The 12,908-nt window shown below is 39.2% G+C and overlaps 1 protein-coding gene across 1 annotated transcript in view; it reads left to right on the forward strand.

The window, feature by feature from the left end:
• ADGRV1 (adhesion G protein-coupled receptor V1) overlaps positions 1–12,908 on the forward strand; it is a 397,132-nt gene that overhangs the window by 118,310 nt on the left and 265,914 nt on the right. The window contains exons 29-35 of the mRNA XM_075212995.1: positions 1,300–1,515; positions 2,389–2,604; positions 3,749–3,993; positions 4,396–4,577; positions 6,891–7,699; positions 10,987–11,196; positions 12,109–12,239. Of these exons, the coding sequence (XP_075069096.1) occupies positions 1,300–1,515; positions 2,389–2,604; positions 3,749–3,993; positions 4,396–4,577; positions 6,891–7,699; positions 10,987–11,196; positions 12,109–12,239 (2,009 nt within the window). The remainder of the gene's footprint in view (positions 1–1,299; positions 1,516–2,388; positions 2,605–3,748; positions 3,994–4,395; positions 4,578–6,890; positions 7,700–10,986; positions 11,197–12,108; positions 12,240–12,908) is intronic.

Here is a 12,908-nt window from a genome sequence, read left to right on the forward strand (position 1 = left end):
GTGTGTAAAGAATGTTGCATTTTTATATGGTTTTGTTTAAATATAATTCCTAATACTTTTTTCTATTTAAAAATAGAAAATGTTAATGTTTGCCAATTCAAACAAAGGCATTCCCCGAAAATTCATGTGATGCATAAATGGTGAAGCCAGCAGTATATTGGAAGTACAATGTAAACATTTAAAGGCATGAAATAGGTGCACTCCCATGTACCAGACACGCCTGCCTAGGGCAGCACTGTTCTGAGTTTTGTATTCATTTTTTGTTTTTTCCCAGTAATATTCTTTTTTTGCTATTTTATTTACTTATTAATACTTATTTATGCAGCACCTGTGTACTACACAGAGTTAAACAATTACTTGGTTATACTGTCTGGTAAAGGTAATTGAGGATGAGAGTGCTGGATAGAGGGGTATGAGCATGTGGGTTGCACAGTTATTAATTGAGGGCCAATTCTCCCTGACCATTACTTTAGTGCAGTCATGGTTCCCGCAGAGCTGACATCCAGGAGTGAAGAGAGCTGTCAGTGCTCAAAAATTCATTATGTTCAGGCTGTGCACTAACAGCAACTTGTTGCTGGTGTCAGGAATGCAGAAAACTAATCTTCTTTTGGTTCTCTGGCATATTGAGAGTGAAAGTGCATGTCAAGAGCAGGTCAGAACCACATGCGGATAGCATGTCAAAATCACTTCTCTTCTGGTGTTGTGAATGACCTAAAGGAAATAATAGCATCTGAAAGGCACCAAATAAGCTGCCTGTGACTCTAAATTCATCAGGGTACCTGTAAATATGAAATATGTTCGTCGTGATACTATATGAATGTGTATTTATTTTCAGTAATCACATAACATATTCAAGAACCGTCATGTAGAATATGATCATTTTGATTGAACATCTGTTGCTGAGAGTGCCATCATCAGACTGGTTGTCCAACAGATAAACTGGCGTGGCCAATATGGACATAAGGAAAGTTGCTTTGGGAATCAGCTTCTAAGCTTCCCAAGCATCTCTGGATGTGTTGAATGCAGACTCCTTTAACATAGCAGTACACCTCTCAGTATTCCAAAAATGGTTATTGCAACAGGTAGGATATTTATGTGGCGTGCAATGACCTTACAGATTATCAGACATGTCCCAGAATAGAACTATAACATTAAATATTTGTACTGCGTCACAACAACTACATGAAAAGCTATGTAGAGTTATGTACACAGAGTCATGACTATATTATAATAGTTGTATAAGTGTCCTATTATCTTTGTTTTCTAGCTCACTGAAAATGTTTCCTCTGTTTTCTTCAGTTTTTAACTCTCCACGTCTTGGATCTAGAAGTGAGACTGTGGCACAAGTCATTATAAATGCCAGTGATGATGCTTTCGGAGTACTCCAGCTATCAACCACTTCTGTGCGCGTTGCTGAAAGTTACGTCGGACCAATAATTAATGTCACTAGAACTGGTGGGATGTTTGCTGACGTTTCAGTGAAATTCAAAGCAGTGTCAATAACAGCAACAGCTGGTGAGTACAGGCTTTAACATCACATGCTGGGACCGGCTTCTTTTCATTGAGAATTTACTTTGAGATAATTGAAAATTGTAAATAGTTTTACATTTTATTATATTTTGAGAGACTACAAAAAATAGTCAATTGAGAAACCGCAAAGTCATTGTCCTGTAACACAGTTGACCCAGCCAATATGAAGGGAGCAGCCATACATACCGTTCTTCTGTGGTCTACATTATGTCCTGTAGTCAGGCCTATAATCCACATTTATTGATGCAAGTCAGCGACTCATGACAGTTTATCACATATGTTTGACAGTGTGCAAACAATTCAAACAAAATTCTGTTCTCATTCTGTTCACCATTATGTGAATATAAGACTATTATTTATTAAAAATTGACATTTCTTCAATGGTGGTGACAATAATAAGAGGAGGAGTTTTTTTTTGTGAACTTTATTTTATACAAGGTCATACAATCAAACAATAAAAAGAAAAACTGACCAAATAATACAAGAAAGATCTTATGAATATAGAAGAAACTACTTCAACAATCTGAAGATCACTAAAATTGCACAAAAGGTTGATCATGGGATTGTCAACCAGGATTTTGTATTCAAGAAAAGAAATGAGGAATTTAGGAAGGTGTTAGGGAGGACGGCGGAGGGGAGTTGAAAGCCAAAGGTGTGAAATTTTGAGATAATATAAAAGTTCTATGAAGTAGAAATTATAACATAAGTGAGAGGCAGGTGGATATTATTGTAGATTGCAAAAAGATTTAGATGAATAATTTAGTATGGTGGTCATATATTCCATACTGATAAGAGTTGTTATACCCAATGTTAATATACATGGTCTGAATAAATGAATATCTATGTATAATTGTTCAGGTGAAGACTACAGTGTGGCTTCGTCAGATGTCGTCTTACTTGAAGGAGAGGCAAGCAAGGCTGTGCCAATATATATAATCAATGACATTAACCCTGAAGTGGAGGAGTCTTTCCGGGTCTTGCTGATAAATCAGACAACGGGGGGAGCTTTAATTGGCGATATAACTGAAGCCATTATTGTCATTGAAGCATCTGATGATCCCTATGGGTCCTTTGGTAAGATTAATACTTCTGTGTTGTTTGTTGGGTTAATATATTTTTAGTTGTTAGTCATCTTTATATAAGAAAGCACATTCAATCATCCTTGTGCATATTTTTTTATTATCTTTAATTTTAGACGAGTACATTATGTCTAACTTACACCTACTGTGGCTTTCCATATGGTGTGGGACTTCAAGTCCACAGCAGTCCTCACATAGCGACTACTGTATATTTGTCACCTTCAGTCATTGATAAGTTCCAGCACAATGACATTATGTATGGGACGTTATGGTGGGTGCTGGGCATAGACAGAGAACTGCTTAGGCATGGACTTCTGAAGACAGAGAGTCTTTAACAAAGGTATATGTTAGATCATACTTACCAACTTTAGAAACTTGGTCTCCGGAAGCCTGCCGGGGAGGTGGGCGTGGTGGTGGTGGGGGATGGGGGGGGCTCCAAAATGCGCGTCATTTTGGACCCGTCCCTGTAATGTAATGACAGTGGGGGGTAGGGCCACTTGACAGTGGGGAGCGGGGCCAAACACCGCGATTCACCGGGAATCGCGGCATTTGGGACCTAATTCTGCCCACTTCACTTCCGGGAGTCTCCCGGACATTCTGGGAGAGTTGGCAAGTATGTGTTAGATACACTCTGCTAAAGGGTATATCTGCAAATGATTGGATATAAAATAGAGGTTATATTCAAAAAATAGACAAGTAAATGTATGTTTTCATCTAGGGTTTCTCAGCCTGCGGTATGTGTGTGTACCCCCAAGGGTACATCAGACAGGCTGAAGGGTACTTCCACTACTTAAATGAAACTTGAAATAATAGTTTAATATATTAAAATGAATAAAACATATTCAATATGTATTTAAACATGTGAAGACACAAGGCGTTACTTGCCAAACATTTATACACATTTGGGGGTCTTTTGAATAAATTTACACACTTCAACAGATACTTGGGATAAGTTGATACACAAAAGGGAAAACTTGGTAAACATTTATGGTTAAAGAGGGTACATGAAGCAAAAAGTTTGAGAAAATGCTTTAAACATTTTCTATAAAAATAAACAATAAGGAAAAAACAAATAGAAAGAAATAATAAAGAGGGACTATATTCAGTAGTGACAAAAATAACACAAATGTTTATGTCAGTTTTCCAGGTGACATCTTCCACTGTAGATGAGCCTGACTTCAATACAGTGAATTTAAATCTGCCAATAATTCGGAATGCTGGGACTCTTGGCAATGTTGCTGTTCATTGGGTCGCTACTATTAATGGACAACTTGCCACTGATGACTTCCGAGTTGCATCTGGTAATATCAGTTTTGCTGCTGGTGAAACCATTCGGACTCTATTATTAGAAATCATGGCTGACAACATTCCTGAGATTGAGGAGGTGACAAAAATGATTATTATATTTAGAAGATGACTGTATTAAATCTTCAAAATGTTACCTTTATAAATGTGTTAGGGAGGGGGTTGTATAGTTATTATGACAAATTTCAATAAGACTTAGAGTATGGCAGCACCTGTAATGTTCTATGTTTACCTTGATGCTCAGAGTTTGTAATACCTGTTCATTCCTAAAGTAACATTATATATTGGCTATTTTTCTAACATAAATGTACATTATAATTTTAATTTGGGGGTCTTGGAGTGGTAGTCATTGCAAACATCCACTTTTGGGTCTAGTTATTTAATTATATAACAGCCGCTGTTCCACTTTTGTTTCCTATACTTTCTTAGTTGTTTATCTTACTGTTTAGAAAAAGAGCTGATATGTAATTTCTCCTCTTAGACCTTTATAATACAACTTACTGGAGCCTCAAATGGAGGTAGCATTGGACCAGAAGGAATAGCTAAAATCATAGTACCAGCCAATGACAATCCCTATGGATCTATTTCCTTCTATCGACCTGTGTATAAGATTCAGGAACCACTGGAAAAGAGTTCTCTGGCCAATATCACAATCAGGAGGAGGTCTGTAATCTGATCAATGTATGCTATATTACACTTATATCCTAAGAGATGTTAATGCTAAATAATAAGAACAAAGTTACCTGCTTAGGGGAATGAAAACAAAAATACATTAAATCATGTAAAATTATCATTTATGTGTTTAATTTACAGAATTATCTCACTTATCATGAGGTGAAACGCCCTCCCTACCTGTCCTTAAACATCAAACTATGTTCTCTCATAATATCAGAATATGTCCATACCTTCCTCATAATATCAGTATATGTCTATACCTCCCTCATAATATCAGCATATGTCAATACCTCCCAACATTCCAGGGAACAAAACTGGCCACACCCCCAATCTGCCCATTTCTGCCCCCTTTTTACAGTAACCACACCCAAAGATCAATAGGCCACAGAAAGTCATTGGAGTGTACATCACCTTAGTGTGTCGATGCTTTGTTTGCAGGACTGATATAGTTTGTTTTTAACATATTTATTCATCTCACATTAAATTCAAATAGAACAAGCAGATAAGTTGCATTATCATGTAGTGTATTTGTTCTCATTGTATGCACAATAGTACAACCTAGTATAAAAGAGATTATTAGGGCAGGTAGAGTTTCAGAAATGAAAACCATAACAATTAAGACAATGTGCATGTGCACATACACACACATATACTGTGTGTGTATATATCATCATCATCATCACCATTTATTTATATAGCACCACTAATTCCGCAGCTCTGTAGAGAGAACTCACTTACATCAGTCCCTGCCCCATTGGGGCTTACAGTCTAAATTCCCTAACACACACACAGACACACACACACAGACAGACACACAGACTAGGGTCAATTTTGTTAGCAGCCAATTAACCTACCAGTATGTTTTTGGAGTGTGGGAGGAAACCGGAACACCCGGAGGAAACCCACGCAAACATGGGGAGAACATACAAACTTCACACAGATAAGGCGATGGTCGGGAATTGAACTCATGACCCCAGTGCTCTAAGGCAGAAGTGCTAATCAGTTAGCCACCATGCTGCACAGGTATATAAACTGTACCTGCCCTAATAATCTCACACACACACACACACACACAAATATACTAAATATTTATATGTTATTTCTCACTGCTGATGCTGTTATCTGGCTGGACCTGGGAGTTTTTTGCTGGTGCCCCAGCTTTGACCTTGGCTCCCAACTCTTAAATGTGTTGAGCCCTGCAGCAAACTATACAACTAATCTGTAATAAACCAATGTAAATAATTTTGAAAAATTGTAATAGCACTAGCACAATTATCTACTTTCCAGTTCTTTATTCCATTGATCCTCCAGCAAATATTGTGATCTAATTATAAGGAGTACCATAAATGCCATTTTTAAACCTACATTTATTGCCTTGTTTTCCATTTTACAGTTTTTACAGTTGTAAATTTTATGATGTTTGTTATTAATTATGCTCTGTCCTTGGTACTACATTGACAAAATCATGTGTAGATCACTTCAGTATTGTTGTTGGAAAATATAATGATCACTGAGGGCCTGATTCATTAAGGAACGTAAATGGCGATACATGCCGTATTTTGCGCAATGCCCAGAACCAGACTATACACCAGTGAACAAAGCAACATCCAATTCATCTTCGAGCATAACGGCCCCTTATGGCAGCCTACAATTTCAGGGGCAGAACAGGGAGGAGACTGGGCGTATGCACATAGTCAATGTACAGTCAGGCTGTGCCAAACCCGAGCAGCGTCCGATTCAATCTTTGGGCATCTCTAAGATATGTGCTTTTCTGTTGTTTCACTTGCACCAGCTACAGGTCGGGTGTGAGTGCCTACTACTAGTGATGACGGCTATGTATACAAGCTAGAACATGTGTTTCCAATCGGGAGCAACTGTAAAAATGTATTTGTGTACAGTGGACATTCATAACATCGTGATACATGGTTTGGAGTGTGAAAAGAACATTTTTTTTAACAATTTTGTCATTAATGACTATATGTAACAGATAACTATAATTGAATAATTTTATTTTTTTCTGTGCCTTCTTTTGGGACTTTATATTCCACATGTGTTGGACATATCTTGCAGTATATTGCCTGATAGAGCAGAGTGGACTTAGATCTGTATTCAACAAACAACGTTTCTTCAAGTCCGCTCCTAATTGAATACTAATAATTGAAACGAAAAACAAATGTAATTTGCGTTTTTTAAAAAATGCAAATTACGTTCGTTTTGCGTGCCTTAATGAATCATGCCCTAAATGTTCAGACTTTTAACAGGCCTTGCATTATATGATTCCTTTGTGGCATTTCTCTTCAGTGCAGGGCGTTTTGGCCGCTTGCAGATCTTGTACAGCACCACTGAGATCGATGTGGTTGGTCTTGCAGTTGAAAGTGGCCAGGACATGTTGCTTTACTATGAACCTCCACTACCAGGGATTCCTCTCGTATCTTCAAGAACTACAGTTAATGTTTCATTAGCAGCAGACCCCATCCAATCTTGTGCCATTACATGTCTGAGAAATCAAGTATGTTTAGCTTTTTCTTATAGCAACGCCTCTGCCATTCCTCAGTGTTTTTGGGTGACAACGTTCTCTGCTCAGTTGATGAACAGCACACAGTTCCGGACATATAGGAAGAACGGCACCAATGTGTCCATGCTGTTTAGCTCACAAGCCACGGCTGGGAGTGATTACCAAACTGTTTCAGGGCAGTGGTTCACAATGCAGGAAGGAGAAGAGTTTGCAAATCTTGCAGTGTCTATACTACCTGACAGTTTCCCAGAATTGGATGAGCAATTCATTGTGTCCCTTCTTGAAGTCAGACTACAAAACATTTCAACCAGCGTAAACAATCAGCCAGTTATAAGCCAGCCAAACATGTCAGTGGTTGTTATAATGATGAATGGAGATGCTTTTGGGGTGTTTGTGATTTACATCCGGAATCCCAATGCAACAGAGGGAGGTCGTCATGTGTCGTTGCAGGAACACCCACAGACGGTTCAGCTGGTGATAGAGCGCAGAGAGGGCAGTCTGGGACAAGTGACAGTTGATTGGAGTGTCATTGGAGGAACAGCTTCCAGAAATGTTGATTTCACAGTTGACGACGGAGTATTAATATTCACTGAAGGTACACTTCACACTCGTTACATATGCAGAATCGTTATAAGATTGTGTGATATGATAGTGTTTTGAATAAAATGAGACATAAATTTTATTTACATTGGACATATTTATGCATTATAATATTTTTAGTTTACCTTATACTTTGTACGGTGCTCATAGCTCAGAAGTAATTTATAGATAATACTGCAGCCCACAATGTATTTTAAATAAGCCATGATTTGGGTACGATTTGTCAGTCAGCGACTTTCACAATGTCATCATTTTAACCATGTGGACACACTGAACATATAGATATTTCTGATTGTCGACATTTTGGTGTCAACAGTCTGGCTGTCGACAGATTGACTACATACCTTTGTTATACAGTATTGCCTGAAAAGACACAGCTGTGCTGGCTGTGGATTATCCACATTGCCAGAAACATGCAATGTGTGATAACAAACTCAAATAATCTTGGTGGAAATGAGGTGAAACAAGGGGAATAGTTTCCATATTGTAAACTTTCTTGTGCGCTCTCCTCCCTCACAAGATACTACGGGCCTGAGTCATTAAGGAAAGTAAGACAAAGAAATGAGTAAATGTTCTCAGGGACAAACCATGTTACAATGCAAGGGGTGCAAATTAGGTTAATATTTTGCACATAAGTTAAATACTGGCAGTTTTTTCATGTACCACACAAATACTTGATAGCGTTTTTTTCCCCATTGAAATGTAAAGTTGATTTAGCACATGCCCTACCTCAACTATAAATCTGTTCCCATATTTTAATTTACCTCCCCCTCCAATGCAACATGGTTTTGCCCAGGTGCAAAGTTACTCATTTTTTTATGCTTTGCTCTCCTTAATGACTCAGGCCCTACATGTTTACAGCGCTTGGTCCTTTATCAGGTAGAGTGTGTACAAATAAAGGTATCGGGGGAGGGAAGGGGAAGGGTTGTGGAAGCGAGTGCAGAATACAATGTAAAAATATGTTTAAATAAATATAATGGTGTGTCCCCGCCCCCATAGGTGATCTAAGCATCAGCGATCATAGCTTGGTGTGCTCGCGTCACTTGCAGAGGAACTTGCAGCATAGGATCCCCCTGCTATAATGTGACACATTACCAGCCTGTTCTGCACCAAGTTGAGTTATCTAGGGATATTGGGCATGCAAAACAATGCGGGACCAAAAAACAATAGCCCAGTGCTGATAGCACTAGGGCTCTCCCGGTACTCTTGTGCGGTGGGTGTTGGGGGTCTTAGATAATGTAAAAAAAAAAAGTATATTTGCATGTGGCAATACTGGTCCCATAAACTGCTTGGCTATACTGAGGTTTGTAAAATCACAACTACCAGCATACCCATGGCTGCCAGAGAATGCTGGCATTTGACCAGTGGAACCTGTAGTGCCACATAGCCATGTGCTTCTATCCCAGGAGAGAAGTGCAGTCCCCTGGATTCTGCACACTTCCCTAGTGTAGTAGGTAGGGGCGGGGCTTAATGATGCCATTCACAGCTAAACGCATCATCCTGTCCCCGCCCCCACTGTATTATGTAGCAAATCTCACTATTGAGCATTGATTTCGACAGGGCTTATAGACGGGATTCGCATGGCCTTCCTGCCCCTGGCCTCAGCAGCAGGTTGACTTCTCTGGGATGTTGTCAACACTGATCAACACAGGGTGGCTTCTTGAGATTGCTGCTTTGATTGATTAGTTGCTGCTAAATCCCACGTGATGATCATTAGTATAATGTATCAATAACAGAGGCAACAGAAACTTATGTGACTATATACCTAACAGTGTCATCTAGGGGTAAATGTATCAAGCTCCGGTTTTCAAAATCGTGCGATTTTCTCGGGAGAGTTGAAACTCGCCAATGTATTAACCTGAGATTTGATGTAAAATCTCTAGAGATGTGTTTCTGTCAAAATGGCCATTTTAAAAATCGCTAGAGATCGAAATCCCAACTGTTTCATTGTTATATTTCGGCAGTGTATGTATTTGTGTGGTTTAGGAACACCGTTGCATTTGCATTTTTCATATATTTGTTTTTTTGGGGGACTGCAGACCCCTTGCAATTGGTGCCCTTAACCACAGCTTATCAATCGCTGAAAGATTTATTGTGTTTGTTTAGCCGTGGGTGTCAGGCCATGTTGGCACTTGTGGTTCTCCAAGTGTCAGCATGACTGCCATGGTTATGCTGGTGGTTCTAGTTATACAAGCATCAGTATTAAGAAATCCCAGTGAATTAAAGTGTAACAAACAATAGGGTTTATTTATGACCCCAGCGTGGAAATTATCATTATGTATACATAATTAAGTACCACTGTAATTTACCATGCCGGGGCTGCTCTGGCGACGACCACCCTACTCCACAAAGCCTTTTTTCTGTCCATCTATCACTGCTGATGCATGGAGAAGGTGCTATGCTCATCTGCATAAGGCTTTCACCAGTGAGGGAACCAGTGAAGCCAAAAGTCTTCAGCTGGATCTCATTGAAAAACATAGGTAATGTCATCCTGAGATGGCTTTACTTTTCTTTTCGCAGCTTAATAAGATGCCTAATGCTGCTGTCTCCATATAGATCTATGGGGACAGCGGTACATTCCTTTAATTAGGTTAATGCCACATTAATCTCTGTTTTCTTCAGCGTTAACAATCTATGAAATATGAAAACACAGTAAAAGATCCAGCATTTTGGCTCTTCATTGCTTGTCAAATAGACCTCAATGTATTGAACTTGGGGGTAAATGTATTAAAGTCCGTTTTTTTCAACTCGCCGGGAATCGGCGAGTTGACAGCTAAAATTTAAAGCGGCGCTGCCTTGTAATGTCAAGTTTCCCTTTACAAGGCAGCGCCGCTTTAAATTGTAGCTGTCAACTGGCCGATTCCTGGCAAGTTGAAAAAACCGGACTTTAATACATTTACCCCTTGGTCTGTTAGAGTGTTTCCAATTCCCGGCAAATTTTTTTCTTTTAATTTGGGTTTGATAGGATCTTGGTGAAGTATGAAGTCTTGTACTGTGGCTGAAGGTCGTGTCGACAAGAGCAAAGTGGGAGTCTCGGGAGGGTGGACAGGCATCGCTGCCCCCCTCTCGTTTTACTGGGTCGTGCCGTTTTCCACTCCTGAATATAGCTATTCTTTCTTTTCTGTCTTGGATGAGAAAGTTTATTATAAGACAAAAGTCATAAATTGTGCATGTTTCATATTAGATTTTGTTTTATTTTACTGTTGAAAGACTATGCTGTATAATTTGTCATAGTTATCTGTCTTTTTACTTCATCTACATTGTGTTTTTGCTGTTTGACAGGTGAAACAAGTAAGGTGGTAACTCTGATCATACTGGATGACTCCGAGCCAGAGGATAATGAGAGTATTATAATCGGACTCACAAATACTGAGGGAGGAAGCCGCATTCTTCCTAGTTCCAGCACTGTTACTATAGTCATTTTGGCAAATGATAATGTTGCTGGTCTGATTGGTTTTCACACAGCCTCAAGGGCTCTGATTGGCCGAGAAGGTGCGTTCCTTTTTTCGAACGTTACATGACTTAGTTGTGTTTCATTTATATTGGTATATTACTGGTTGAAAGCCTAATCAAGCATTTGATTGTGGAACCCAAAATAACAAACCCAATATAACAGATGTGCAAGCCTTATTTTTAAATAAACAATACATATCTACTGTCCCAATTTCGGTTGGACAGTCCCGATTTCAGGGGACTGTCTCACTGTTCCGACCTCCATGACTGTTGGGAGGAGGACCTCACCGTGGTGGGATGATAATGCCCTATTTCATTGGTGTGCCCATGTGCACATAGTGTAACCATCTGCCCAGTTATGGGGTATGATAAACTAGAGGGCAGATAACTATGAAACCATGGAGGGATTATCATTTGTTTTTCAGGTATTGTAGTGTTTCTCAAACTGGCAATAGAGGGTGAACTCTGCTAACCTCTATCTATATTTGCTAGAGGACATTAATGGGGTGATTGATCCAGGGATTTGATCTACCCTCCATTTTGTTCCCCACTGTGAGGGTAAATCGGCATCTGTCACACTGGGGCTTGTTTTTCCTTCCTCTGGATCAACACAATTAGAATTTAGAAAAAGATTAATCTTGGTGGATCTGTTTTTTTACAACCTTGCTTCCTATATAAACTAGGTCAGTACAGGTAGTGGGCAATGTGAGAGACACCAAGTATGTTGGAAGGAAGAACTTCCACACAGCTGTGACATCATGGTGCAGGAGAAAATTATTGCTGCAAAATTGGAAACTAGGAATTTTCTCTTCAGCTCTTGAAGACTGATACTGCTCCCAAATAATATGTAACTGATTTTTTTCTTACTTATCTTCATAAGTATCTTAACAATAAAACTGCTGTACATTAGACAAATATGTTCTAGATTGCTATGTTTTTATTCTGTTCTAGGAGAAAGTTTGCTGTTCCATGTTTTACGAACTTCCCCTGGCCGTGGGAATGTAACAGTCCACTGGAAAATTTTAGGACACAATGTGGAGCTAAACTTTGAAAACAGCACAGGAATTCTATTCTTTCCAGAAGTAAGTGTGGTGAATGTGACGTGCTATATAATTAAAATTGAATAATATTCTTCATATAAACAATTTTACAGATGGTATCAACTTTCCCAACAAGCAATCGATTCCATACCTTCCCAGCTCCCCCTCTGACACCCTCTCCTCATTTGATCCCACAAACGAAGATGAAGTGTCTTCTCTCTTCTTATCTTCCTACTCTACCTCCTGTCCTCTTGATACTATTCCCTGACAAATCAGTAGATCCCTGTCTGCTGTGCTTATTCCACCTCTAACTAAAATCTGTAATCTCTCTCTCTCTCTTTCTCTCTCTCTCTACTGGTATCATTTCATCATTATTCAAACACACAATGATTACTCCTATTCTGAAAAAACCATCCCATCTCTCAGCTCCCATGCCCCACCAAGCTTCTAGAGAGACTTGCCTACACTCGCCTCACAGACGTTCTTTCTGCAAATAACCTATTGGAGCCTCTTCAGTCAGGCTTTCATTCTCAACACTTCACAGAGATTGCGTCAATGATTTAATCACTGCTAAAACTAAAGTCCATTACACTCTTATTCTCGTGGATCTCTCTGCTGCATCTGACACTGTTGACCACTCTCTTCTCATACAAATGCTACAATCCCTAGGTCTTCAGGCACTGTCCTGTCCTGGTTCTAATACTTCCTATC

Source organism: Mixophyes fleayi, chromosome 1 (genome assembly GCF_038048845.1).
Source record: "Mixophyes fleayi isolate aMixFle1 chromosome 1, aMixFle1.hap1, whole genome shotgun sequence".
Taxonomy (NCBI): Eukaryota; Metazoa; Chordata; class Amphibia; order Anura; family Limnodynastidae; genus Mixophyes; species Mixophyes fleayi.